Genomic DNA, 25681 nt, shown 5'->3' with positions numbered 1-25681 from the left:
AGACCAGTTTCGACCTTTATTGAGGTCTTGTCAGTGAGAGCCAGACACAGAGGTGATAATAAGGTTGAAATAATGCAGCAGTCATATTTTCATATACGAGTATCCAAAAAGTATCACACCTAATTAAAATACTCTGGATCAGAGACAGTTATTGGAAGTTTGATTATATTTCAGGCACAAACTTTGTTTGCTTACACTTGGATAAAGGATTAAACCAAGCATATAATTTCTTGGTATCTTTAATTTCTAGTATAACCAATGCTAAAACTTCCAACAAGTTTGATGATTTTCAAAACCTTCTATACCTCATTTCCTTGGTAGGATATTTTTTCCAACTATCTGACCTGAACATATCAGTGAAATAATTTTCAAAGGTAGAGAAACATTTACTCCCCCAATCACCTTGTTCCCAGCCCTAATCAAGCCTTAGTTCTACAATATGTGCAAAGGTTTTACAAGTGAAGAACAAAAATACTGTAATTGGCTCTCATCCAAAAATCTATTTTATATTATAATTGTTATTGCACCCTGCATGGAGTCGGCAGACTCATCATGGGAGGTTTATTCAACTGACAACATATTTATCATATAGAATCTTATAAAGTTCTTAACACTCCTTGCATTAACAACACATTCTAGTAATGCATTCCATTCACTGACAATTCTCCATGTAAAAAATTGCTCCTCATAGCCTTCTTCACCACACTTTAACATAACTTCCATAATTACCTCTGGTTCTTCCCCTATCACCTTCTACTCTTTTTATAATCCCCTCTAGATTAATCTGATAAAATCCTCTCACTAACTTACACATCTCTATCATATCACCTCTCTTCTGCCTATTCACCAAACTCTGCAATCCACATCTCGTCAACCCCTCTTCATAGCCAGCATTCCAAAGTCCTGATATTGTCTTAGTCATTCGTCTCTGGACCCTCTCCGATGTCTCCACATCACATCACATTGAAAACCAGGTGAACAGATCTGAGCACAATAGTCCAAGTGTGGTCTGACCAGTGCTTTATACAGTAGGACAACTACTTCCTTATCTCTACATATTACTTATCATAGCAGCACTACAATGTGCAGCCTTTGCAACACTAGCAATATGCTCTCTAAACTTCAGTCTACTGTCAACCACCACCACACCCAAATCTCTAATCTCATCTACTGGCTGCAGTACGGCACCATCGATGGTATACAACCTTATATTTTTATCATATCACTCGAAAATGCAACACCTTGCATTTATTGATATTAAAACTACTGCTCCACTCTTTAGTCCAAGTCACAAGTCTGTTCAAATCTTCCTGAAGGGATTCAGCATTAGCAGTGCTACTTATAATTCTCAACTTTGCATCATCAGCAAATAACTGAAGATCACCACTCAGTTCACATGGTATATCGTTTACAAACAAGTTAAACAATAGGGGTTTATACAGTAGGGGACCTAAGAACAGAATCCTCAGGTATGCCACTGGTTACCCTCCTTTTTTGAGACATTGCTCCATCATACACAACCTGCTAGTATCTCAGAGAGAGAAAGAGAGTGGTAATTTATCAATCACTTTTGCAAAGTCCAAAAATATCCCTGTGTATCATTCTCCATTATCTAACACACCTGTTACCCTATCATAAAAATCATAAAATGCAAGTAAATTGCTAAAACAGGAGCTACCCCTTTATAAATCCATGCTGACCATCATAAAGAATGATATGTACATCAACCCAGTCCTATATTCTATTCCTAACCAATCTCTCCAATGCCTTCACCACAATTATACAAACTGGTCTATGATTGGAAACTTCTGTCTTGCATGACTTCTATGATATATATTGCACCACATCATTTACACCAGTATGATATACTCTGATAAAGTGCTTGTTCAATAATTCCTTTGCAACTGTTATTCTGCTTCCATGACTATCCACAAGTGTCAAACTGCCATAATTATTTTTGGCATAACCAGCCAATCTCCTCTCATACTGCACCTTTTCTTTCTTTAGCTTACTCGTCACCTTTCTGGCCTACACTTTACTCTTCATGGATCCAATCACTACCAACTGTCTAATCCTCGTCCATACTATTTTCTTTTCCTGCATAACTTGGTTGATTTCACTGTTCATCCATTTCACTCCTACTCTATTTACTTACTTAACCCTCGGTATGAAGTTATACATTGCTTTTATCAGATACTCCATGTGAGTTTCCATGCATTGGCAACATCTTTTTTTGTTCAGCTTATCTACCCAACGTACTGATATTAACTAACTACAGAGCATCATATAATCAGTGGGGTAGCTAGAACATTTGCCACCCAGGTCCCTGAGTTTGCTGCCCCTCTCAATACAAACCAAAAATACTACAAAAAGTCAAAACGATGTATAGGGAAATAAATTAAAACACTATGTTTATTTAAATTATACATATTTGGTCGTTTTATAATAGAAATACAATTTCATTAATACAGACCAGTTTACAATAAAACTTATATTAAAACCTACCAGTTTCGCAAGCAAACTGTCTGGCTTTTTCAAGGCATTTACGGAGATATGAAAACTAGTAAATGCAAATTGAAAGGAACATAAAAAACGTAAACCAACTAATAGCTATGGTTACACGTTTCGTGTGACAGAGATGACTTATTGTTCTTATTCATTATCATGCATGCGTTGTAGACGTATAATGTGATTACTGGCTAGCTGTAGTTCAGATCGATTGAGAGAGAGGATCAAGTTTTTCCACGAACTGTTTAGAATTACACCCTGATTTCTGTTGAGGTTTCCGCTGGTTATTGACACTATTGTGGCTTCCTTAAATAAACGATGCCTGTAGTCATCATCGAGATATGGCATGGAGCTGTTTTGCCAATCTATCGTGTGGTTAGACGTACAGAAATGATGCGCTAAGCCGGAAGAGATGCTTCTGTTGTGGTTTACATCACCAACATGTTCTTTTTGTCTAATTTCTAAACTTCGTGAAGTTTGTCCAATGTAGGCAAGACCACAGGAAGAACAGGGAATGTAATATACTCCTGGATATTTGTAGAACGGCACTTTATCTTTTGGGGATCCTAAAACTTGTCTGATGTTGGTGGTTGGTTTGAAGACCACTCTGATGTTATGGGCTCTTAGTATTCTTGCTATTTGATAAGAAATTGACTTGATGAAAGGTATCACTACAGTAGAAATGTATGCTGACAGTGGGATTCTTCTTGTCTGGGGTTGTCATTGTATAGATATTTTTTGATGATGTTTTGAGGATATCCATTTTGTGATAATGTGTTGGCTATTAGTGAGAGTTCATTCTGTGTATCCTCCTCTTCTGATATAAACTTTTTGGCTCTATGTTTCAATATGTGGATAATGCTCAGTTTGTGTGTCTTGTGATGGTTTGAAGTATAATGAAGATATCGTCCAGTATCTGTGGGCTTTCTGTAAATGGATAATTTGACACTGTTAGGTTGTTTTTTTTATCAAGATATCTAAAAAATGCAGTTGGTTGTTGTTTTCCACTTCCAGAGTGAATTTTATCTTGCTATGTATTGAGTTGATTTTATCCACAAACGATTTTAGGTTAACTAAGCTGTCTTGCCATATGATGAAGATATCGTCAACATATCTCCACCATGTAGATGGTCTCGGAGAGATTGCAGAGAGAATTTCTTTTTCAAGTTTTTTCATGAAAAGGTCTGCACAAGATGGTGATAGCGGGCTTCCCATTGCTAGGCCTTCTAATTGTTGGTATATGGTGTTGTTAACCTTGAAAAAATTAGATTGAAGGCAGTGTCTAAACATCTGTGTGATGTCTAGAGGAAAGAGATCTTGGATGATGTTTATTACCTCTTCTACTGGTACATTGGTGAAAAGGGATACAACATCTAGACTGGCTAGTATGTCTGTTGGTGCAATCTTAATGGCTTGGAGTTTATTTACAAAATGTTGACTATTCTTGATATAGGATTCTGTTGATCTTATTTTATTATTTAATAAGTTTGCAAGATGCTTTGCCAAAAGGTAGGTTGGTGATGATCTTCCATCAACTATTGGACGGAGAGGCATAACCTGTTTATGTATTTTAGGTGTCCCATATAGTCTTGGAGTGATAGGAAGTGAGGATTTTAGTGTTCTCTTCACTTCTTCTGGCCAAATGTTACAATTTCTGATTAGTTGGTTTGTTTCATTATGATTATTTATTGTGGAGTCTCTGTCTAGGATCTTAAAACTGGAGTTGTCTGATAGTAATACGTTTAACTTATCATAATAATCTTTAGAGTTGAGGATAACTGTAGAATTTCCCTTATCAGCTTTTGTAATAATGATATCTTTGTTTTTCTTCAAGTTGAGAATTGCCTTTCTATCATAAGGAGACGTGTTGAGAACAGGTTGTTTGGCTTTGGCTAGGAATATTGTACTTTTGAATCTAATAGTGTCGGCCACGTTTTGTGGTAGTGGATATAAGCCTTTTTCAATTCCACACATAAAATCCATTTTAGGAATGTGTTTGGGCGTAATCGCGAAATTAAAACCTTTTTTGAGAATGTCAGATTCATTTTTTGTGAGGCTATGATTTGACAAATTGAAAATCACTTTGTCATCCGGGAGGTTGTTCTGTGTCCGATATTTTTTCTTGTACATTTCATGGAATTTCCTAATTTGTTTGTCCTTATAAAGTTTCAAAGTTTTTTCGTAACTGCGTTGTATCATTTGATCTAATTGATTCCATATGGTGTATTCTAAATTGTTGGAAATATTATCAAAGAACTTGCGTCAATTAATATCACTTTTATTAAGTTCGTATCTCGTGTGTTGAATCCTTTCTCTTACAAGTGCCAATGAAGTGTGTAGATAAATTTTTTTTAGCTGATATAGAGTTGATATGACCTCTGACTATGAGGAACTTTGGAATGATGGAGAATTCCCTGCAACGATTAAGGAACGTTAGGTGGTTCAAAAGTTTGGCCTTTCTGCATTTTTCTCTTTCCATGCACCGAACTTTATGTTTCATTAACCTATTTAAATTATACATATTTGGTCGTTTTATAATAGAAATACAATAACCTTGTTAGCCTTCAATCTAATTTCTTCAAAGTCAACAACACCATATACCAACAATTAGAAGGCCTAGCAATGGGAAGCCCACTATCACCATCTTGTGCAGACCTTTTCATGGAAAAACTTGAAAAAGAATTCTCTCTGCAATCTCTCTGAGACCATCTACATGGTGGAGATATGTTGACGATATCTTCATCATATGGCAAGACAGCTTAGATAGCCTAAAATCGTTTGTGGATAAAATCAACTCAATACATAGCAAGATAAACTTCACTCTGGAAGTGGAAAACAACAACCAACTGCATTTTTTAGATATCTTGATAAAAAAACAACCTAACATGTTCTGATAGGTTTCACGGTATAAAAAGAACACAGATGGTTAAGAAAATAACTATTTATTAACTTAAAAGCTAATATTTTGCTGGTAATATATCCAGCATCTTCAGAGCACACAACACAAAGTTTGTTACAAAGGCAAGATAACCACAATCCGGTGTAACAGTGGGGACGGTATAAGTGATTGCAGCGTGCAACACAAGACTGAAGTCCTAATATGGCGCCATCTAGGTTAAAAAAAAAAAAAAATTCAAATTCAAATTTAACCTAGATGGCACCATATTAGGACTTTAGTCTTGTGTTGCACGCTGCAATCACTTATACCGTCCCCACTGTTACACCGGATTGTGGTTGTCTTGCCTTTGTAACAAACTTTGTGTTGTGTGCTCTGAAGATGCTGGATATATTACCAGCGAAATATTAGCTTTTAAGTTAATAAATAGTTATTTTCTTAACCATCTGTGTTCTTTTTATACCGTGAAACCTATCAGAACATGTCTGACGAACACATAAGCCTATCCACGCGTATAAATATTCTTCACGGAGATAACATCGTACGTAAGGCACGACAATACGGTAAGTGGAATGTAAAATTGGCGTGGCAACTGAACAGGTTAGCCTTCTTAAAAAGGTGTCGAGATACCAAATTGATACCAAACTGTATAAAAATTAGGGACAAGTTTCACTCGACCAAAGCCCAACGTATTTATAAAAGAGCGAGTTTAGCACTATTACGGGAACAGGTATACGCTACTCGCCGAGAACTTTCAAAAATAAATTCCTCGATCAGTGTACTTCATGATACATTATCTGACATTTTGAACCCGCAGCTATGGGAGATTTTGGATAGAATCTCCGACTCTACAGCCAAAAAAGAATTTGCTAAAGTTAAAAACCGACACCAGAAAAAATTTGAAATCCTCCAGCAATGCAATGTTACACAGCGGCCGCATTTTCATCAAGATGGTGTCGTTGTGAACCTATCATTGACAACCTTATCCAAAGAGGCCGCCAGTGCATTAAGTCTTGGACACAATTTTGCTGTTACTCCAAAAGATGTGCCTAAAACCAAAATAATGGCTTCCGTTGAACGTGGAATTCACGACTTGTCTCCAGCCATAGCCAATAATATTAGGTTAGACGTGGCCAATACCCTTATCCATTCTAAGCCTCCCAAAAATAATATCCCGCATAAAGAAATAATAGCTCTAAAAGAACTATGCAATAATAACCACATTACAATAACCAAATCAGACAAAGGAAACGGCACTGTAGTTATGGATACAACAGAATATGAAAGCAAAATGCATGCACTGCTCCAAGACCAGTCTACATATCAAATCATAGATCGAGATCCCACCAACTCACAAAAGAATAAGGTGTGCAAGTTACTGAACAAAATCACTTCCTGGCCTAAAGAAATTGTCAAAAAACTTAAACCCATACACGTTAAAGCACCCAGAATATATGGTGCTCCAAAAATACACAAACAAGGTACACCTTTACGTCCTATTGTAGATAGTATAAACAGTCCTACATATAAACTATCCAAACATTTAGCAAAATTACTAACCACTTACACAAACAATTCTCCCTCTTTTGTTAAAAATTCTACCCACCTAAAAAGTATTTTAGAAAACCACACCTTAAATAGTTCAGACCTAATGGTGAGTTTTGATATCACCTCATTATTCAATAATGTACCACTGATTGAAACACTTAACTTACTAAATTCACAATTTCCCCCAGATATATTCCAGCTATTTAAATTCACAGTACAGGCAGGTTATTTTACGTGGAAAGGGAAAATATACAAACAATTAGATGGGACAACTATGGATTCACCTCTTTCTCCCCCCTTAGCCAACTTCTACATAGAACATCTGGAAAAATTAGCTATCAACACAGCCACTCTCAAACCTAGCCTCTGGCTACGCTATGTTGACGATGTGTTTGCCATTTGGCCACATGGCCCAGACACATTGAATACATTTTTAATGCATCTAAATAGTCAGCATCCTAAAATCCACTTTACAATGGAACTAGAAGCCAATGACCGCCTGCCTTTCTTGGACACACTGATCACACGTCTTCCAGAAGGTTCCTTATCATTTTCTGTTTACAGAAAACCCACACATACAGGGAGATACTTACACAAACAATCACACCATCACCCTTCTCAACAATATGGTATCTTAAAAACACTAACCCATAGAGCTAGAGCAATCTGTTCCAATGACATTGCTCTTACTGCTGAACTTTCTCACCTACGTCAAACCTTCTTAAACAATGGTTATAATAGATAAACAATTAAAAAGATAACATACTAAATGCTACCCATAAATCCCCTCTATCTACCACAGAAGACTACAACAAAACAATCACCATCCCATACATTAAAGGCACATCTGAAAAGATATCTAGGGTGCTTAACAAACACCAATTACGCACAGTATTTAAACCTTATAAAAAATTAGCAACTCTCATCCGTTCACCTAAGGACAAATGCACTCCTTTATCACATCCTGATGTCTATGAAGTGCCCTGTTCTTGCCATCAAGCCTACTACGGACAGACAGGAAGAAATGTGGACATCCGCCTCAGTGAACATAAAAAATATATCCGACACTTTCGCTATGGTAAGTCGGGTCTGGCAGACCATGCTCTGGATACCCCTGCACACAGGATCAATTGGAAAGAAACAAAAGTAATGCACAGAAGCTTCTACAAGTCAGAGAGGCTGTTCCTGGAATCAACAAAAGCCTTAAAACATACCCCAAACCTTAACAAGTATGGCTGTATAAATCTACCAAAGATTTGGGAGACAGTCATCCTAAGACCAAATTAATATTTATTACTTTTATTTTTTATCATTTGGACTACTATTTCAAAACTTTGAATTTTTTTTATTATTTTTTTTATTTTTATTTTTATTTCTTTATTTTTTTAACCTAGATGGCGCCATATTAGGACTTTAGTCTTGTGTTGCACGCTGCAATCACTTATACTGTCCCCACTGTTACACCGGATTGTGGTTGTCTTGCCTTTGTAACAAACTTTGTGTTGTGTGCTCTGAAGATGCTGGATATATTACCAGCGAAATATTAGCTTTTAAGTTAATAAATAGTTATTTTCTTAACCATCTGTGTTCTTTTTATATCGTGAAACCTATCAGAACATGTCTGATGAACACATAAGCCTATCCATGCGTAAACAACCTAACAGTGTCAAATTATCCATTTACAGAAAGCACACAGATACTGGAAGATATCTTCATTATACTTCAAACCATCAACAAGACACAAACTGAGCATTATCCACATGTTGAAACATAGAGCCAAAATGTTTATATCAGAAGAGGAGGATACACAGAATGAACTCTCACTAATAGCCAACACATTATCACAAAATGGATATCCTCAAAACATCATCAAAAAATATCTATACAATGACAACCCCAGACAAGAAGAATCCCACTGTCAGCACATTTCTACTGTAGTGATACCTTTCATCAAGTCAATTTCTTATCAAATAGCAAGAATACTAAGAGCCCATAACATCAGAGTGGTCTTCAAACCAACCACCAACATCAGACAAGTTTTAGGATCCCCAAAAGATAAAGTGCCGTTCTACAAATATCCAGGAGTATATTACATTCCCTGTTCCTGTCGTCTTGCCTACATCGGACAAACTTCACAAAGTTTAGAAATTAGACAAAAAGAACATGTTGGTGATGTAAACCACAACAGAAGCATCTCTTCCGGCTTAGAAGAGATGCTTCTGTTGTGGCGTAGACGTGTGGTTAGACGTACATCATTTCTGTACGTCTAACCACACGATAGATTGGCAAAACAGCTCCATGCCATATCTCGATGATGACTACAGGCATCGTTTATTTAAGGAAGCCACAATAGTGTCAATAACCAGCGGAAACCTCAACAGAAATCAGGGTGTAATTCTAAACAGTTCGTGGAAAAACTTGATCCTCTCTCTCAATCGATCTGAACAACAGCTAGCCAGTAATCACATTACACATCTACAACGCATGCGTGATAATGAATAAGAACAATAAGTCATCTCTGTCACGCGAAACGTGTAACCATAGCTACTAGTTGGTTTACAACGTTTTTTATGTTCCTTTCAATTTGCATTTACTAGTTTTCATATTTCCGTAAACACCTTGAAAAAGCCAGACAGTTTGCTGGCGAAACTGGTAGGTTTTAATATAAGTTTTATTGTAAACTGGTCTGTATTAATAAATTGTATTTCTACACTAAGTTTATTTTTGAAGTAAAACTTTAATTTCAACATGCTAAAATGTTATTTTTCTTGCTTTTCTGTTAGCAAAATCATTGATGACATTGGCAAAGTCTATTTCATAGTAATGCAAGTAATTCTTAATCAAATGTCATTTAGAAAAACTCCTCTCACAACTACCAAACTCACAGCAATTGTGAGGAAAATTCGCAGTAGTATTACAATCTTTGGAAATGAGTTCTCGAGACTGTATTTTAGAATTAGCTGTTCAAAAAAGTTCCAAGTGCCGCCTGGGAAGGACTGCTCCCTCCGCCTCTCCCTAGCTACACCTCTGCATATAATCACCTGCTTTATACTTCCACATATATACATTTATGGCAGTAACCTTTTCTTGTTGCATTACTTGCCATACATGCATCTTATAATCACACTCAGCAACCGGAGGCAGTGTCAACACCTCATTAACACCCAGATCTTGTGAAGTTATCACCAAATCCAAAACATTAAAGCCTCTAGTTGCTTCAGTCATGCTGCTTAAGATATTTAACCCTCAGAAATTCAACAAACTCACTCTCCTTGTTCCCATACACTATCTCCTTCCATTTTATATTCCTGTAATTAAAGTCTCCCATCAGGATCATCTTCTTTTTATATGCCAAACTAATCTGCCTAAACATTTTGCAATCATTATTTTCTGCACTCCCTGGCTTATAACAGCATTCTATCACATATATGAACTTGTTTATTTCAACTTTGCACTGCACAGATTCAAAATCTGTGCATGCACTATGAACTTTCACATTCTGTGGACACAATTCCTCTGCAATCATTAACAGCCCCTCCCTCTTCTTTTCACATTTCTATTCTTTCAGAAAATTATATATCCTTTTATTTCTATTCCTGACATCAAATCATCTTCAGACAACCAAGTTTCACCTATTCCAAATATCTTTGGGCATTCTGATTCAATTAATGCAACAAACTCAGCTCTCTTGTTTCGAATACTTCTTACATTTGTGTACAAACATAACAATCCCTACTATGTCTTTTAGGCCATTTTACCAGTGCCAGCATTCTCTATTCTAGCTACTATACCACACTTCTCTCTCTCTCTCTCTCTCTCTCTCTCTTCGGTCTGACCACTCCTGTTTCTCTGATTCTGACTCTGATTTCCATTCCTACCTGTCTCATTCTCACCTTTATGCATTCTATCACCTTGTGCTGCTGCAGCCACATCATCAACCTCATATCTATCTTCCTCCTGTTATACAATCCATTTAGTTGTGCTATCCTGCTCCACAAGTAGACTCTGATCATTTGTTACATTAATTTCTTGACTCTGTGCCTTCTCGCTCAGAAAACAATAGCCTTTCTAAATGAATGCCCAACACCAAACCCATTCAAATGTAATCCATCAAGTTGAAGCCATTCTAACTTTTCTTCAAATTCACTCCACAGATTTACAAACTGAACCACCTTTGCCTCACACAACTCAGCCATTTTACTATTCATTATCTCTGCCCTCCTTCTCAATTCACTGTTATCATATCTGGGCAACACGCCTACAACTTTTCCAACAACACCATTCTTCTTTACCTGACACAACAACTTACTTTAGTCTCTATCAACATTCTTTTTATCCCTCCAACTAAGTTATTTGTGCCCATGACTACCGCCAATTTTGACACCCGGTCTTTCCTTTTCTGCAACACATCAGTTATTTGCTTCATTGTTCCATCAGGAAAGCATGTTTTGTGCACTTTATTAGTCATTACACCTCTAATGATCGAGTTCCCATACAATGATATACAACTCTCCTTTGCCTCTTTTTTCATTACACTAACTTCCTTCTCCTTCTCATCAGCCAATCTCTTCTTTAAATGTTTAATGTTATCTTCCAGTTTTGTTTTGATTTTCAATTTTAACTAACTCCTGCCTAACTTCTACTATGGCCCTGATGCTTGCTCCCATTTGTAATGGCTCTAATCTCTAAAACTACTTTTCGCATACATTAATGCTTTCCATCTTCTCCTTCCCAAACAGTCCACAAATCTTTAACAATGTTTGGTGCATTATTTTTGGCAATGTATCTCCCCTGAAAAAATCCAAGGCAGAGATATACATTTGTATAGAAGCCGTCCATACAGCCAACAAAATTTCTTTATGGATCCCATTTTCAGAAGCAAAAGCAATATAAACGAGTAGCAAAACACAATATAAACAACAAAAAATGTCATCAATAACACCAGTGAAGGACACTTGTACAAATTGAAAAATTGCAGTATAATTTGTGATAAAAAGTCACGCTATACACTAATTTAAAACACTTTTTTTAGCACAGCTCAAATCTCCCACTACATTCACTTACGATACTAGTCTTCCTTTACTATTTATATAAGAAAATTGTCAACTCATCCAAAACAGATTTTGAAAGAACTACAAGCAGGAAATGTGCATCCTTTTCAAATGGCAGTCATTCCTTCTAGTCTCTTGCCATTGGCCATAAGTTCTGTCCATCCTGCTCCCACGACTGTTATAGTTTGCTCTATTGTATCATCTTCCACAGAAAAAGCCAACCGCTTGAATTATTACTTCTACTCTAATTCCTGTATGATTGACCCTGAAAAATTTCCAATCCCCTAACCATTCTAAACATTCAGTACATAATGCCCTCATTTACCTTGTACCAGAAAGAAAGAAATAAGAAGAATTTTATCCAAATTAGATAAAAAGACTTTTGGCCCTGATGGCATTTCTCCAATCACCTAAAGGTGTGTGTGTGTGCGTGCTCCAGAGCTAACTCTCATTTGTGTTTTTATGCTTTCATATATTACTGGTATCTATTCTACATAATGAAAATTAGCCCACATACAATCTATTCCCAAGAAAGATGACATATTCTTCATCAAGCTACAGTCCAATTTCTCTAACCACAGTTCTCTCTAATATAATGGAGAGAACCATCAACATTCAACTCCTACACTACCTTTAAAGCACAACCAACTAATAAATGACTGCCAGTATGGATTCTGCCACTGTTGATTAACAAGGGGTCTGATCAACCTATATTATTTATCTCTGGAGAAATATCATGGAAAAATTTGGTGAGTCTCAGGTGATTGTTCTTGATATCTTACAGCCTTTCAATACAGTCTCGTAAAAGAGTCTATTAAGTAAATTCCTATCATTTGGCTTATCCTGCAACTGGATTGCCAGCTTTTTAACTGGATGCAAACTATGTGTGATAGTTGAGGGTTCCTTATCCTCTAACTATGCAACTAACACTGGAATTGCACAGAGCGCTGTTCTCTCACCCAATGACTTGTGTATATTAATGATCTACTCCAGTTAACTACAACCCCAATACACAGTTTACTGATGACAGCACACCACATTTTCCCCTTCACATTCATCAGGCCATCACAGTCTCTAGAACATCAACCTTTACTACCCTAAATTTGGATTTGTAGAATGTTGGTGATATTATTTTATAATATCACCAATGATATTATGAAATAATAATATTTTATAATGCACATATATAAAATGTGTATGTATTATATACATTTTATATGTATTTAAAATTTCTATATAAAGTTATACAGAAAATTAACTTTTATTTACAGATCTGTCAATTGGTTTATTATAGTGAAAGTTAATACATTAACTATAATACTATAATACATTTTCTTTACTAGAGCAATAATGCTGTGCAACTGAAAAAAAAAAACGTTTTAGTAGCTTGTTAGAGTGAGTGATTTCACTGTCTGTATGTATGTGTGTGTGAGAGAGAAAGAGAGGGAGAGAATACCATAATTTTGTTTGATGCCAGGTGGCATCAAACAAAATTATGTATATCTTAATGCTAATACAGAGGGGAATTTGGGGGCATGATCAAAATTCTGAATTCAAAGCCTTCATAGCCTTTCATTCTTCCTTTGGATGAAAGAAGGGATATACTAGACAAAATTTAGTTGCTGATGACTGCAGGATTCAATGCATAAAGGAACAAACAAGAAAACATTTCTATTTATTTAAATTAGATAAGACTACTTATTAAAGTAGGCAGATTCAGAATTAATATCACTATAATAAACCATTTGACAGATCTGTAAAATAAAAGTTAATTTTCTGTATAACTTTAAATACGATAAAATATTTGATTGCACTTAACTAAATATAAATGATAATCTATGATAAAATAAAAAAGGTATAACAGTCAGTTACTCTTACTAACCATCATCTATAGCCCAGTTTGACTGTTCATAATGTCCCCACTGTTTAAAGCGTAATCTGATTCCATCTGTGAGTACTGAATATGGAAGTGGATAAGCAATAGTATTCCAACTGGAAACAGATAACACATATTATATAGTTCATTAAATTATCACCATAACAAACAGACAACTCATAAATAGTAACATATTCTTTCTGTGAAAATCTAGAGCTGCTTTTATTTGCTAGTTTTAAAATTAGTAGTAAAACAAATTCATATTTAGTTTCTATTTCATTCTTATGGGATGATCACTGGTATTATTTTGATGAGATTTTGGGATTAAGTTACTCAACTACGAATAAGACATAAAAAAGCATATTTACTTAGGTAAGTGATGAAATTACTTATTTCATAGTTGGTATAAAATGAGCATCAAAACAATATAGAGGCGCTACTCTGATTTCAGTACTATATACATGCAGTAAAAACTAAGTCAACTAAATCAACATCTGTAGCCATGAAGTAGCCTGCTAACCAATTCTGAAATGACAGCCTAAAAATCTAAGTTATGAAATCTATTGTACACCCACACTTCTGAGAACCTAGTTTGATTAATTGCCAAGAATAGTCAATTCATGTTGAAGGGAAGACAGAAATGAAGGAATGAATTTTTATTTTATTTTATACCTTTTTTTAATTTTGTTAATACTATAAGTACATTTTTTCCAACTGTTATACAAGCAAAATAGTTACCACTTTAAAAACTACAATGTTCATAAAAGAAAGGCTAAATTTTCCGACCTGTAATAATAAACAAACTCATTCCAGAAGACGGACTGATTACCCTATTATCGGAATGGATTCTCCTTCTTGTGACATGCGCAGAAGTGTCGAAGGATCTTGCATCTGTGGATGTACAGTACACATAATGTAAGACTGCAACCACATATGCAGTTAAGATATGTTATTTAACATTTTCATGCTGGGATATGTCTTGCTTATGTTCTAGACACAATGCATAAGATGCATCCCAGAGTGAACATGTTAATGATAATTGATAAACAAAAATCAAGAAGATATACTAAGACAAGCTAAGTGTGAGTGTGAAAAGAACCTGGTTCTGCATTCTGCAAGCAAAAGATAACCCAAAACAATTCTATTGATATTATTAAAAGAAAGAATGAATTGGAAAGAATAACTCTACTGAATGCAAGTATGTGGATGGTGTTCGATTAAAGAGTGTCCATTTTTCTAAGAGCTATCAACCTGGTTTATGAAGGTTTATAAAAGGATTATAAAAGAGCAATCAGATCAATTGGCTGAGCCTATGACCTGGCTTTATAATTTGAGTCTTAGCTTCGGGAATATTCTGCAGGAGGAGAAAGAACGTAAGACAATTCCATTCTACAAGGGTGATGCAAACACTAATGTGTCAGTCTATCACCCTCTTAGCATCTCAGGAGTGGATAAAGATTTCAGAAAAGTTGGCAAGAGACTGTATATAAAAATTGCTTGACAGAGAATCTATACTTTACAATGAATATCATGATTTTACGAATGAACGGTCATGTTTAAGTAACTTGATCACATTTTATAATAATATTATAGATGAGTTAGATAAGGGAGAGCAATAAACCATGATAATCCAGGATATGGGACTGGATTATAAGCTAAGGATGTCATTTTTGCCTCATTACAAAGCATTGATATGACCTTATCTAGACAACTGTGCAGATATCTAGCCATCTGGTTTCTGAGGTAATGCAAATACAGAAGGAATGGAGAAGGTACAAAGGACATCAGAGATTATATCAGGCCTGTGGAATGTGGATTATAAGGACAGATTGAGAATTTGTGGACTGCAGACACTAACTAAAGAAAGAAGGACAATATGATAGAGACCTACAAACTTCAGAAAGGGTCATTTATATAATGACCCTTTCTAGTATCCTATATGGATACTAGGACGTTCCATGAGGGAGAAGATGAGAGAGCATACCTGGAAGCTGAGAATGAATGAAGTCAAGAATGGAGTGAGAGCTAGATATTTCTCTCTTACAGCAGTACATGATTAGAAGAGCTTGCTTTTGGAGGTGGTGAGTGAAAGAGAGTGAATGAATTTAGGAGAAGATATGACAGGTAGTGTGCACGACATGTGGCTTCCAATGAGAGTCCCTGATTTCCCGGAGGTTTATAAGAATAATAATAATCACATCCATTCTGGGAATTGTATCATACAATGCATGATACAATTCTAGAGTGAATAAGCTAATAATAGTTCATAAACAAAAGACAAGAAGACATTCAAAAAGAATTATAAAAACAGAGGAAAAGTCATGTAAAATCTTTATTAATGCAGAATTTTGGCTGAAGCATCATAGCAGTGTCAGTACAACATCACAGAATGACAATTAAACAATAACAGACAATTCTAAAAAAACAAAACCCTGAGTAGCTGATATAAGATAACTAAAAGAGGTCAATAATTTCTGAACTTATTTAAAAAAAAATAAATAAAAATAAACAATAAATTATATAAATATATACATAGACAAAATAAAGTTAAGAAAGATTAGCAACTTTAAAAAGTACTATCTCCTATGAAGGGAACAGACATAGCCCATTGGATCTGTGAGAATTAGGACAATGAAGTAAAGTTTTGCACGTTTCTTTATAAAGATGTTCTGTGAGGCAATTACTTTTATGAAGGATTCATTTTGTTCCAATGTACTCTATATTTAGTGTCAACAGTATGCTCTGCAATTCCAGACTGTTCAGGATCATGGTATTTAATATGATTTGTGTTCTTCTAGACCAGCGTTTCTCAACCTTTTTGCCCTTGCGGAACCCTTGAAATAATATCCATGTTGAAGGGAACCCCTACATAATAATTATTATATATCATTGTTAGTATCTTTCTTTATTATTTATGAATTTAAAGATCATGAGGAAAACAAATAATAAGTGCTATAATAACTTTATCGTTTATTAGTAATTTTCAAAATAATAAGATAAATCAAACTAAAATGTCATATAAATAAAAATATGCACCAAAGAATTGTTATTTTAGACAAATAAACAAATTAATTGTTTAAACAAATTTAAACAAATATGAATAATAAAGTTTAATTTTCTAATGAGAAACCTGTGCTTGTCTTTTGGTACACAAATACTTAATTCGGGGTCAGATTTTAGATAAATAAACATGGATTTCATCTTCAACAGAAAGGAGACGATTTCTGTCTTTGTTCTTAATACTTGTCACACAAGAAAAAGCTTGCTCACACATGTAAGACGTTGAAAACTGCAGCAATATATTTATTGCTTTCCTATGAATAGTAGGATACTCTTCTTTAACAGAAATCCATGACATATCCAGAGATAGGTCAGTAAATCTCATCTTGAATGTATGATCAGATTGCAGCCCACAAAGTTCTTCCTCTTTTCTTAAAGTCAAGTTCTCAAGATGAGTAGAAGATTCCGAGTATGGATCTCTCACCCAATCTTACATTTGTGTTGGAAGGGACGGAAAATAATATTAGATTTTTATCATCAGTTCTTCCAGGTGGGTTACAATAAGACTTGAAATTTGATGATATCCTTCTTTACTTTTAAGCCCTACCAATAATTGAAACATATCAAGATTCCCTTTTGCAACATGATTTTTCCAAAGATTCAGCATTCTTTTAAATCCAAGAATCTTGTCACTTGAAGTTAATATATTTTCTCCACGGTCCTGCAGTGACTTGTTCAGCATATTAATGTAATGAAAAATGTCAGCTAAATAGGCTAGCATCTGCACCTACCTGAAATAAAGGAGTAACAGTCCCCAAAATTACGATCACCGTAAAGTGGAGTTTAGCCGAGAAAGCATACAAACTTTTCATATTAATGAGTGAATACGTACCTACACGCTAGAAAACACATAGGATTGATAAGAGACCGACTGTGTTTCTCGCGTTTCTTGCTTGCACTGACTCATAAGCGACACTAGCTAGCGCTAGAACTAGCTCTAGTTGCCGTATGATAAGTGGATCATGGACAGCATTGCCTTGCATCCTAGTGGGAATAAATTCGAGTTCGCAACTAATGCGAACTAAAATTTATTCCTTTCAGAGAACGTTTGTTATCTTCTTCCACTGTTTAAGTTCATTTGTTTGCCACTGCTATTCGTTATTATTTCTCGTGGAACCCTGGATGAGAAACGCTGTTCTAGACGAATAAAATCAGATCTTCCTGTTTGTCTGAAATAAGAAGATAACCCACATGATGGGTTATCTTCTTATTTCACCTCTCAGTTATCCAGGTAGATGCCTGGATAACTGAGAGGTGAAAACTTGTCCTTAGGAGAAGCAAGGAAGGTGAAGATTTTTCTGATGGGGTGAAAGGCAACAAAAATATTCTGTGGTTTTAACCTTTGGCTACATGTTCACTAATGTCATGCTCATAAAGGACAGGAATGCAGGTTATTTCTTCTGTATTTGAAGAGGTAGAGATACCACAACCCAAAGTATTTTTTATATAAGTAGCAGTTCTTCTAGTTGAAGTAGCAAGCAAATTAGATAAGAATTTAGAAATATTAAAAGTGGGATATTCTATGCAGTCTACAACTGATCTTAATGGAATACTTGGTTTATGAATTTTGTCTCACTTTTAAGATTTCTAAATTCTTATCTAATTTACCAGTGTAGTTGAAGTAGCAAGTAAACCTAAAGACAAACAATATTTCTGAAGACTACAACCCAAATTCTGATGAATCAGCTTGTGGCAATTTGCACAACTGATGATTTTGAGTAGAAAGCGGGTACACATTCAAATTTTCAAATCATGTGCAAAGTGCTCCTGTGATAGACCACAACAGGATCAAAGGCAAAAAGCTGCACTAAGCAAATTGTGCTTGTAGGAAGCTCTTTTTGTGAAGGAATAAAGTTCCAATGTCTTGAAATATCTCAAAGACATCATCTAGATGATTTCACCCAGGGAAGAATTATTGGAAAGCTTGAAGAAGGCTGCAGAATTACTGATATTGCCAGAGAGTTTGGAATCTCACATAGCATTGAATCTAGGCTCTAGAGAGCATGTCAAACCAATGGAATGTATTCCAGATGTTTGTTAAGAGATCATGCTTGCTCTACCATGGAGCACAAAGACAGATTTTTGGTAATAAGAGCAAAATATAATTGATGCACTATGGCAGGTTGGCTTGCAAGTCAGCTCCATTCAAGAACAGGCATGCAGGTATCTCGACAGACTGTGGCAAGACAACTGCTACAAGTAGGCCTATATGCCCAAAGGCCTGAGGTCTCCTACTGAAATTGTAGAGCATGTTTTTGGTATTGTTGCATCCATAAAAATCGGGTATTTATGAATCTGTAAAGAGTACAGATGAGAGTTGTTTCAGTCTTTTCTCTGATTCTACATGACACAGGTGGTTGTGAATGCTTCATCTGTGAATGAATTTAAGGAGGGGGGTATGATAGATATTGTATGAATAATAGCTAGTATTGTATGAATAACGAATCTACCACAATGAATCTTCTGAGTCCATGGAGATACCTGTGTAATAAAAATAATCATAAAATTATAATGTGAAAATAGTTAAACAAAATCTGAAATCATTGTTTGTATTACTAATTTGATGTAATGCAGTACAATTATTTCTATTAGCAATACGAGATGACTGTAGTAACTAATAACACTAAGTCCTGGATATTTTCAGTCAGACATGTTGTGTATTTCTCTTATTTTTATGAGATTGCCACAGGTAGAGCTGATATTTTATGAGGAAATTCTAAATTCAGATTATGTAAATAATATAGGAGGAAAGGAAAGGATAAACAAGGTTCAAAAAAAAACATGCAACTCTCATTGAAAGATAATTCATCATTGCTATTATTCTTCAACTTTACAAAGCCATTAGATTTAAGGTAGTTCAATTCTACCTCTGAAAATGCTGGTCCCAAGCCTTGATGAGAAAGGTTGGATGCCGACCACAGCGGCGAGCTTGCTGACTGTTTTAAAAACAGAACGATTGACATCGCCTACATACAATAGACGAGATAGGCTGGTGCAAAATCTAGAGACATTGGTGAAGGATATAGCTTATAAATTATCTACTTTAGACAAAAGTCTGGGCAAAATGGTGTTGCAGTAACTGTAAGCCAAAGGCTACGTAATTCCATCAAGAAGTAGCAAGAATCTCTGACTGAATGATCTCCGTTAAGATCAATATAGGAACCTACAGTTTGTGAGTTATATCTGTCTATGCACCACAGACTGGATGCCCACAGCAGACAAAGGATGAATTCTGGAATGACCTTGAAAACATTGTCAAACTATTAATGAACAATGAACAGATTGGAGAAGATCTAAACAGACACATTGGCTGCACAAGAGATGGCTTCACACATCTCTGCCAAAGCCAAGCATTGCCAACAGATATATATGATCAACTGGACACATTAGAAGGTGAGAAGCAAATATATCGCCTTTCCCCGGCATGTCAATGTTCTACACAACACCTAGAACACATTATTAACATCAAAGATGAAAACAAAAAGATGCTGCAAACACCAAAGGATATATCATATCGTTGGCAAAACTACTATATTAGCAATACTGATACTCCGTGTCTTCATTAATGTCTATATTGCTAATATATTAATGAATTTTCACTTATTCACTTTTTCTCCTGCTTCTTCCAGATCCTTTCATGTTCTCTCATACTGCATTTATCACGATTTTGAGTGTACATATGTACAGTGATGAATACTCATACTGTAATTACACTATCTGATCAAAAGTATCCAGACACCCCCCCCCCCCTCTGTAATTCATAAACTGATGTCTAGATACCACTATGACTTCACTTACCAGTATAAAAGGAGGCACAGAGCTGTGTGTTGTTCAGTGATAAGAAGTATGAACAGAATGGGTAGGGCAAGGGAGCTCAGTGACTTTGAATGTGGACTAGTTATTGGTTGCCACATCAGCAAGAAATCTGTCAGAGACATTTCAATCCTTGTCAATTGAACAAGTCAACAGTTAGGATATGATTGTGAAGTGGAAATGGGAAGGCACAAACACAACAAAACCATGGTCAGGTAGGGTGCGTTTAATTACAGACAGGGACCATCAAGCGTTGAAGATGGTGGTTCATGGAAATCGCTAGACATCAAGTGAAACAATCACCTGGGAGTTCCGCAGTGCTACTAACTATCCAGCCAGCACCATCACTGTGCACCAAGAGTTAAGTGAAATGAGGTTCCATGGTCAAGCAGCTGTCCATATATCAAACATTTCTCCTGTGAATGCCAAGAGCTGCCTGCAGTGGTGTAAAGAGCAACGCCATTGAACAGTGGGCAACTGGAAACGTGATTTGGAGTGATAAATCATTTTTGAGTGATGAATCATGGAATGGATTTGGCCCTCTCATAATATTACACAGAAATCGAAATGCGGAAGGGTACAAGGACATTTTGACCCATTGTGTACATTGTGTACTGTCTATGGTACAAGATCAATTCGGTGATGACTATTGTCTGTATCAGCATGACAATGCTACCTGCCATAAAGCAAAGTCTGTGAGGGAATGGCTTATAGACAATCTTCTTCTCCTCTTCTGTCTAAGACGGGTTGAGTCTTCTCTTGAGCAGGATCTTCCAATCTTCTCTATTCCTTGCTGTTCGAAAAAGTTCCTTATATGTTCTGCATCCCTAGATGTTCTTTATTAATTTCAGCCAGGTAATTCTTGGTCTTCCGGGTCTTCTTTTTTCAGTTGGAAAAGTATTGATTAGGACGTTAGGAAGTCTGTCTGTGTCCATGCGTACAGTGTGTCCAAACCATCTCAGTTGTTGTTTTCTCATTTTTTCTATTATTGTCTTTTTATACAATAGTTCTTGTCTGACTGTGATGTTTGTTTTCTTTTCTATCCAACTTGTTCTATTTATTTTTCTTAAGCATTTCATTTCAAATGCCAGCAGTTTTTTCTCCTCTCTTTTTTTAACTGTCCACGCTTCTGCTCCATAGATGACTGTTGGTATAATTATTGCTTCATATAATTTGATTTTGGCTTGCTTAGATATCTTGTTTGTTTTCCAGATTTTCTGTAATTTTACCATGGTGGTCCATCCTATCGCTATTCTGTGTTTGATTGTTTTGAGCTCATCTATTGTTTCTGTTAGTTTTGATCCAAGGTATATGAAGTTGTCTACTTGTTCTATTTGTTATTCTCCGTTTAGGGTAGCTGAGATGGTAGTTCCATTCCTCCCTATTTTCATCACTTTTGTCTTTTGTATATTTATTGTCATGTCATATGTTTTACAGGTTTCGTTTAGTTTTTTGATCAACTTTTGTAGTTCATTAGGGGGTTCTTGCAAGAAGGACGAGATCATCTGCATATTTGATATTATTTATGTTTAAACCATTGACATTGATTCCAGGTTCATTGTCCATTGCCTTCTTTACAACTTCCTCTAGATATATGTTGAATAGGCATGGAGATAATGGGCATCCTTGCATTACTCCTTTTTTGGATCTCTATGGGTTCTGTTGTGAGTGTGTCCTTTTTAATTATTGCATTTGTCTTAAAGTAATATTTTATCAGAAACTGTATTATATATTTGTCTATTGCTTTTTCTAGTAGAATTTTAAGAAGGATCTGTGTTGATGTTATCGAAAGCTTGTTTAAAGTCCACAAAACAACAATATAGTTCTTTATGGTCTTCCCAGCTGAGCTCTGCTAGTTGGTGCAATGTGAAAATTTGGTCTATTGTTGAATAGTTTCCTCAGAAACCAGCTTGTTCTATGCCTATCCTTTCTTCATAGGTGTTTTTTAATCTATTTGTATAATTCTTATGAATATTTTATAGGTGTGAGGGAGTAAACTGATTGGTCTGTAATTTCTGCAGTCTCTTTTGTCTCCTTTCTTGTATATTGGGATGATCTTTCCAGTTCTCCAGTCATCTGGGATCTCTCCTGTTTGTAGTATTTTATTGAATAGGGATGTTAAATATTCTATTGATATGTTGCCTCCATATGACCACAGTTCAGTAGGGATAGTATCAATGCCTGGTACTTTATTGTTTTTCATCTGTTTTATTGCGTATCTAACTTCTTCTTGTAAAATTTTTGGGTTATCATTATTTTCTTCTATTGTTGGCATTGTAGTTTTGTTTCCTTGGTGGAAGATAGTCTTAAAATGGTTTGACCAGATTTTTCTTATATATTCAATATTCCCGGTTTCTGTCATCTTGTTGTTTATCATTGTTACTGCTTTCTGAGAATTCCTTTGTAATTTCTCTTACAGTATCATGGAAGACTTTTAGGTTGTTTTGTTGGTATGCTTCTTGGCATTTCTTAGCTTTTCCTTCTAACCATTTTTCTTTGGCTTTTTTGCATAGGTTATCAACTTTATTTTTTAGTGCTCTGTATTTTTCTCTATTCTTTTCATTGTTTTGTTGGTTTACAAGTATCTTGGCCTTTTTTTTCTCTTCTATGGTAGCTATGATTTCTTGGGTTATCCACTGTTTGTTTATTTTGGGTTTGGAACCTAGAGTGTCTTTTGCAATTGATAACACTGTTTCTTTTCCTTCTTCCCAGTATTTTCTGCTGTTCTGGAAGATGGAGGGTTTTAATTTCAAGCACATCTGTTCTAAAAATCGACTTCTGCTTGAGCTATCTTTTAGTTTTGATAGGTTGATGTTTTCTGCTTTTCTGATATTGTTTTTCCTGTTGAATTTTATCTTTACTTTGGCAGTTAATATTTCGTGGTCAGTGTCGAAATCAAAACTTCTTAATGTTCGTACATTATTTACTGATCTTTTCCATTGTTTGTTTATGATGGATATAGTCTATGCAGTTCTTTATATTACCATCTAGTGATGTTCATGTATATTTATTATTAGGGCGTTGATAGAACAATGTGTTTGTAATCATTAGATCGTTTTTGCTTTACAGAAGTGGAGTAATTGTTCTGCTCTGTCGTTAAGCTCTCCGTATCCAAATTTCCCCATCACATCTTTTTGGCTTGCAGTGAACTGTCCTATTTTAGCATTAAAATCTCCCATCATTATCATGAGTTCTCTATTTTTGGGATTTTCTATTTCCTGTTGTAGTTCTTCATAGAAATTTTCTATTTCTTCCTCTGAATGGTTACTGTCTGGTGCATATTTTGATTATTTTATTTGTTTGACCTTTTTCTTTCGCTTGAAGTTTGGCTGTGATTATTCTAGGAGACACTGGGTTTATTTCAATTACTGTGCAAGTTTCTTTTCAATTAATAATGCAACTCCTTCTCTGTGTATGTTATCTTTTCTTCCTGAGAAGTACAGTCTTCCTTCTGGTAAATCCATGAGTCCATCTCCGCACCAATGTGTCTCTGATAAACCTAAAATACTCCATTTCAGTCTTTTTAAATTTTCCTGGACTAATTGCAATTTTCCAGGTTGGTATAGTGATCTTATGTTGAGGATGGCTACATGTTTCACATCCTTGGCTGACCACATTGATGATTTCTCACCTACTCTGTGTAGTCTTCGAGTAGGCACGTCAGTTGTCCCGTATGCAGTAGCACTATCTCAGTTTGTAGACTTTCTCCTGCTCAAGAAAGTTACTGGCATAATAATGTAGTCAGCTTGCCATGCCTCTGCTACATCCTTTGGTCCACAGCTCTTTATTCTTTATTCAGAGCAACCCATTTGGGTTTCCCCCATCTGCCACCTGGGGGATGCACCTGGTAGGAGTGTGGTCTCCCCCAAGTGTGGACAATAACTTTCCAGAAATGGACTGGCCAGCCCAGAACCCTGATCCGAATCCCATGAACACCCCTGGGATGAATTAGAATGCTGACTTCGTTCCAGACCACAGCTGAAGCGAAGGCTACAGCTCTTCAGGAAGAATGGGCTGCCATTCCTCCAGAGACATTCCCAACTGGTTTCACCTGGTAGAAAGTCTCCCCAGCAGAGTTAGAGCTGTCATAGAAGCAAAAGTGGACCCACCCTGTATTAATGTCCACTACTGGAAAATGTGTCACAGGGATAGTCTGATTACAGTTTCGAGTGGGTGTCCAGATGCTTTTGATCAGATAGTGTATTACTATATTCATCTAGTACGAACAAACTGCTTTGTTTGTTCCTACTGGAATTATCATCTCTTTTACCTATCTTTTCTGTTTTTAATTTGCATTCGAAAAATTCAAAGTAGTAATATGGTCAGAAACTGCATGTTTTATAAGTGAATCTCCATACCATATAATATCCTTCTTATGATCGCCTTTACCTACTTAATTACGCAATAAGATATTGTGTAATGATAATTACACAATATCTTACCTGATTAAGTAGTTTGTTGTTTCTTCTTTTGCTGCTTCCCTTTCTTGTCCTTTTGACACCTCTCTAATCACTTTTGACTTTCCAATTCCCTCATCTTCTGTCTAATAATTTCTTTAAGTCTTGATATTTAAATAGTTAATTCATTTTTGATATTCTTGTTAGTTTCCAAAATGGTATGATTCTGTTCATTGGAGCAAGCCTCCTTGTTTCCAATTTCACTAGCATTCCTCGTTGTTGCTGCTCTATTGTTCTTCTGAGTTTTGTATAGCCATTTTTGAAAATTATTTTAACAGTATAGTATATCAAGAAAATATCAGGAAATATACTAAATACAATAAATACATGAAAATCAGCAGTAATATAATATGAAACACTAATTACTCTAAAGGGAAAGATAAATAAAACAGACAAAATTCACCAATCTCACAGGAGTATTAAACAAACTGACACTATATAGTCTCAAACCCAAACTGTAGGTGATATGAGT

At 35.6% G+C, this 25681-nt stretch overlaps 1 protein-coding gene across 1 annotated transcript in view; it reads right to left on the bottom strand.

The window, feature by feature from the left end:
- Positions 1-25681, bottom strand: part of LOC150108407 (reelin-like) — a 920570-nt gene that overhangs the window by 651487 nt on the left and 243402 nt on the right. Inside the window, exon 14 of the mRNA XM_090390755.1 lies at positions 13886-13995. Coding sequence (XP_090246881.1) covers positions 13886-13995 — 110 coding nt within the window. The remainder of the gene's footprint in view (positions 1-13885; positions 13996-25681) is intronic.

The sequence above is a fragment of the Typopeltis vanoorti genome, chromosome 3 (assembly GCF_054136105.1).
Source record: "Typopeltis vanoorti isolate ZY-2024b chromosome 3, IOZ_Tvanoo_1.0, whole genome shotgun sequence".
NCBI lineage: Eukaryota > Metazoa > Arthropoda > Arachnida > Uropygi > Thelyphonidae > Typopeltis > Typopeltis vanoorti.
The sequence above is the reverse complement of the archived record's forward strand: the minus strand, read 5'-3'. Positions and strand labels throughout refer to the sequence as shown.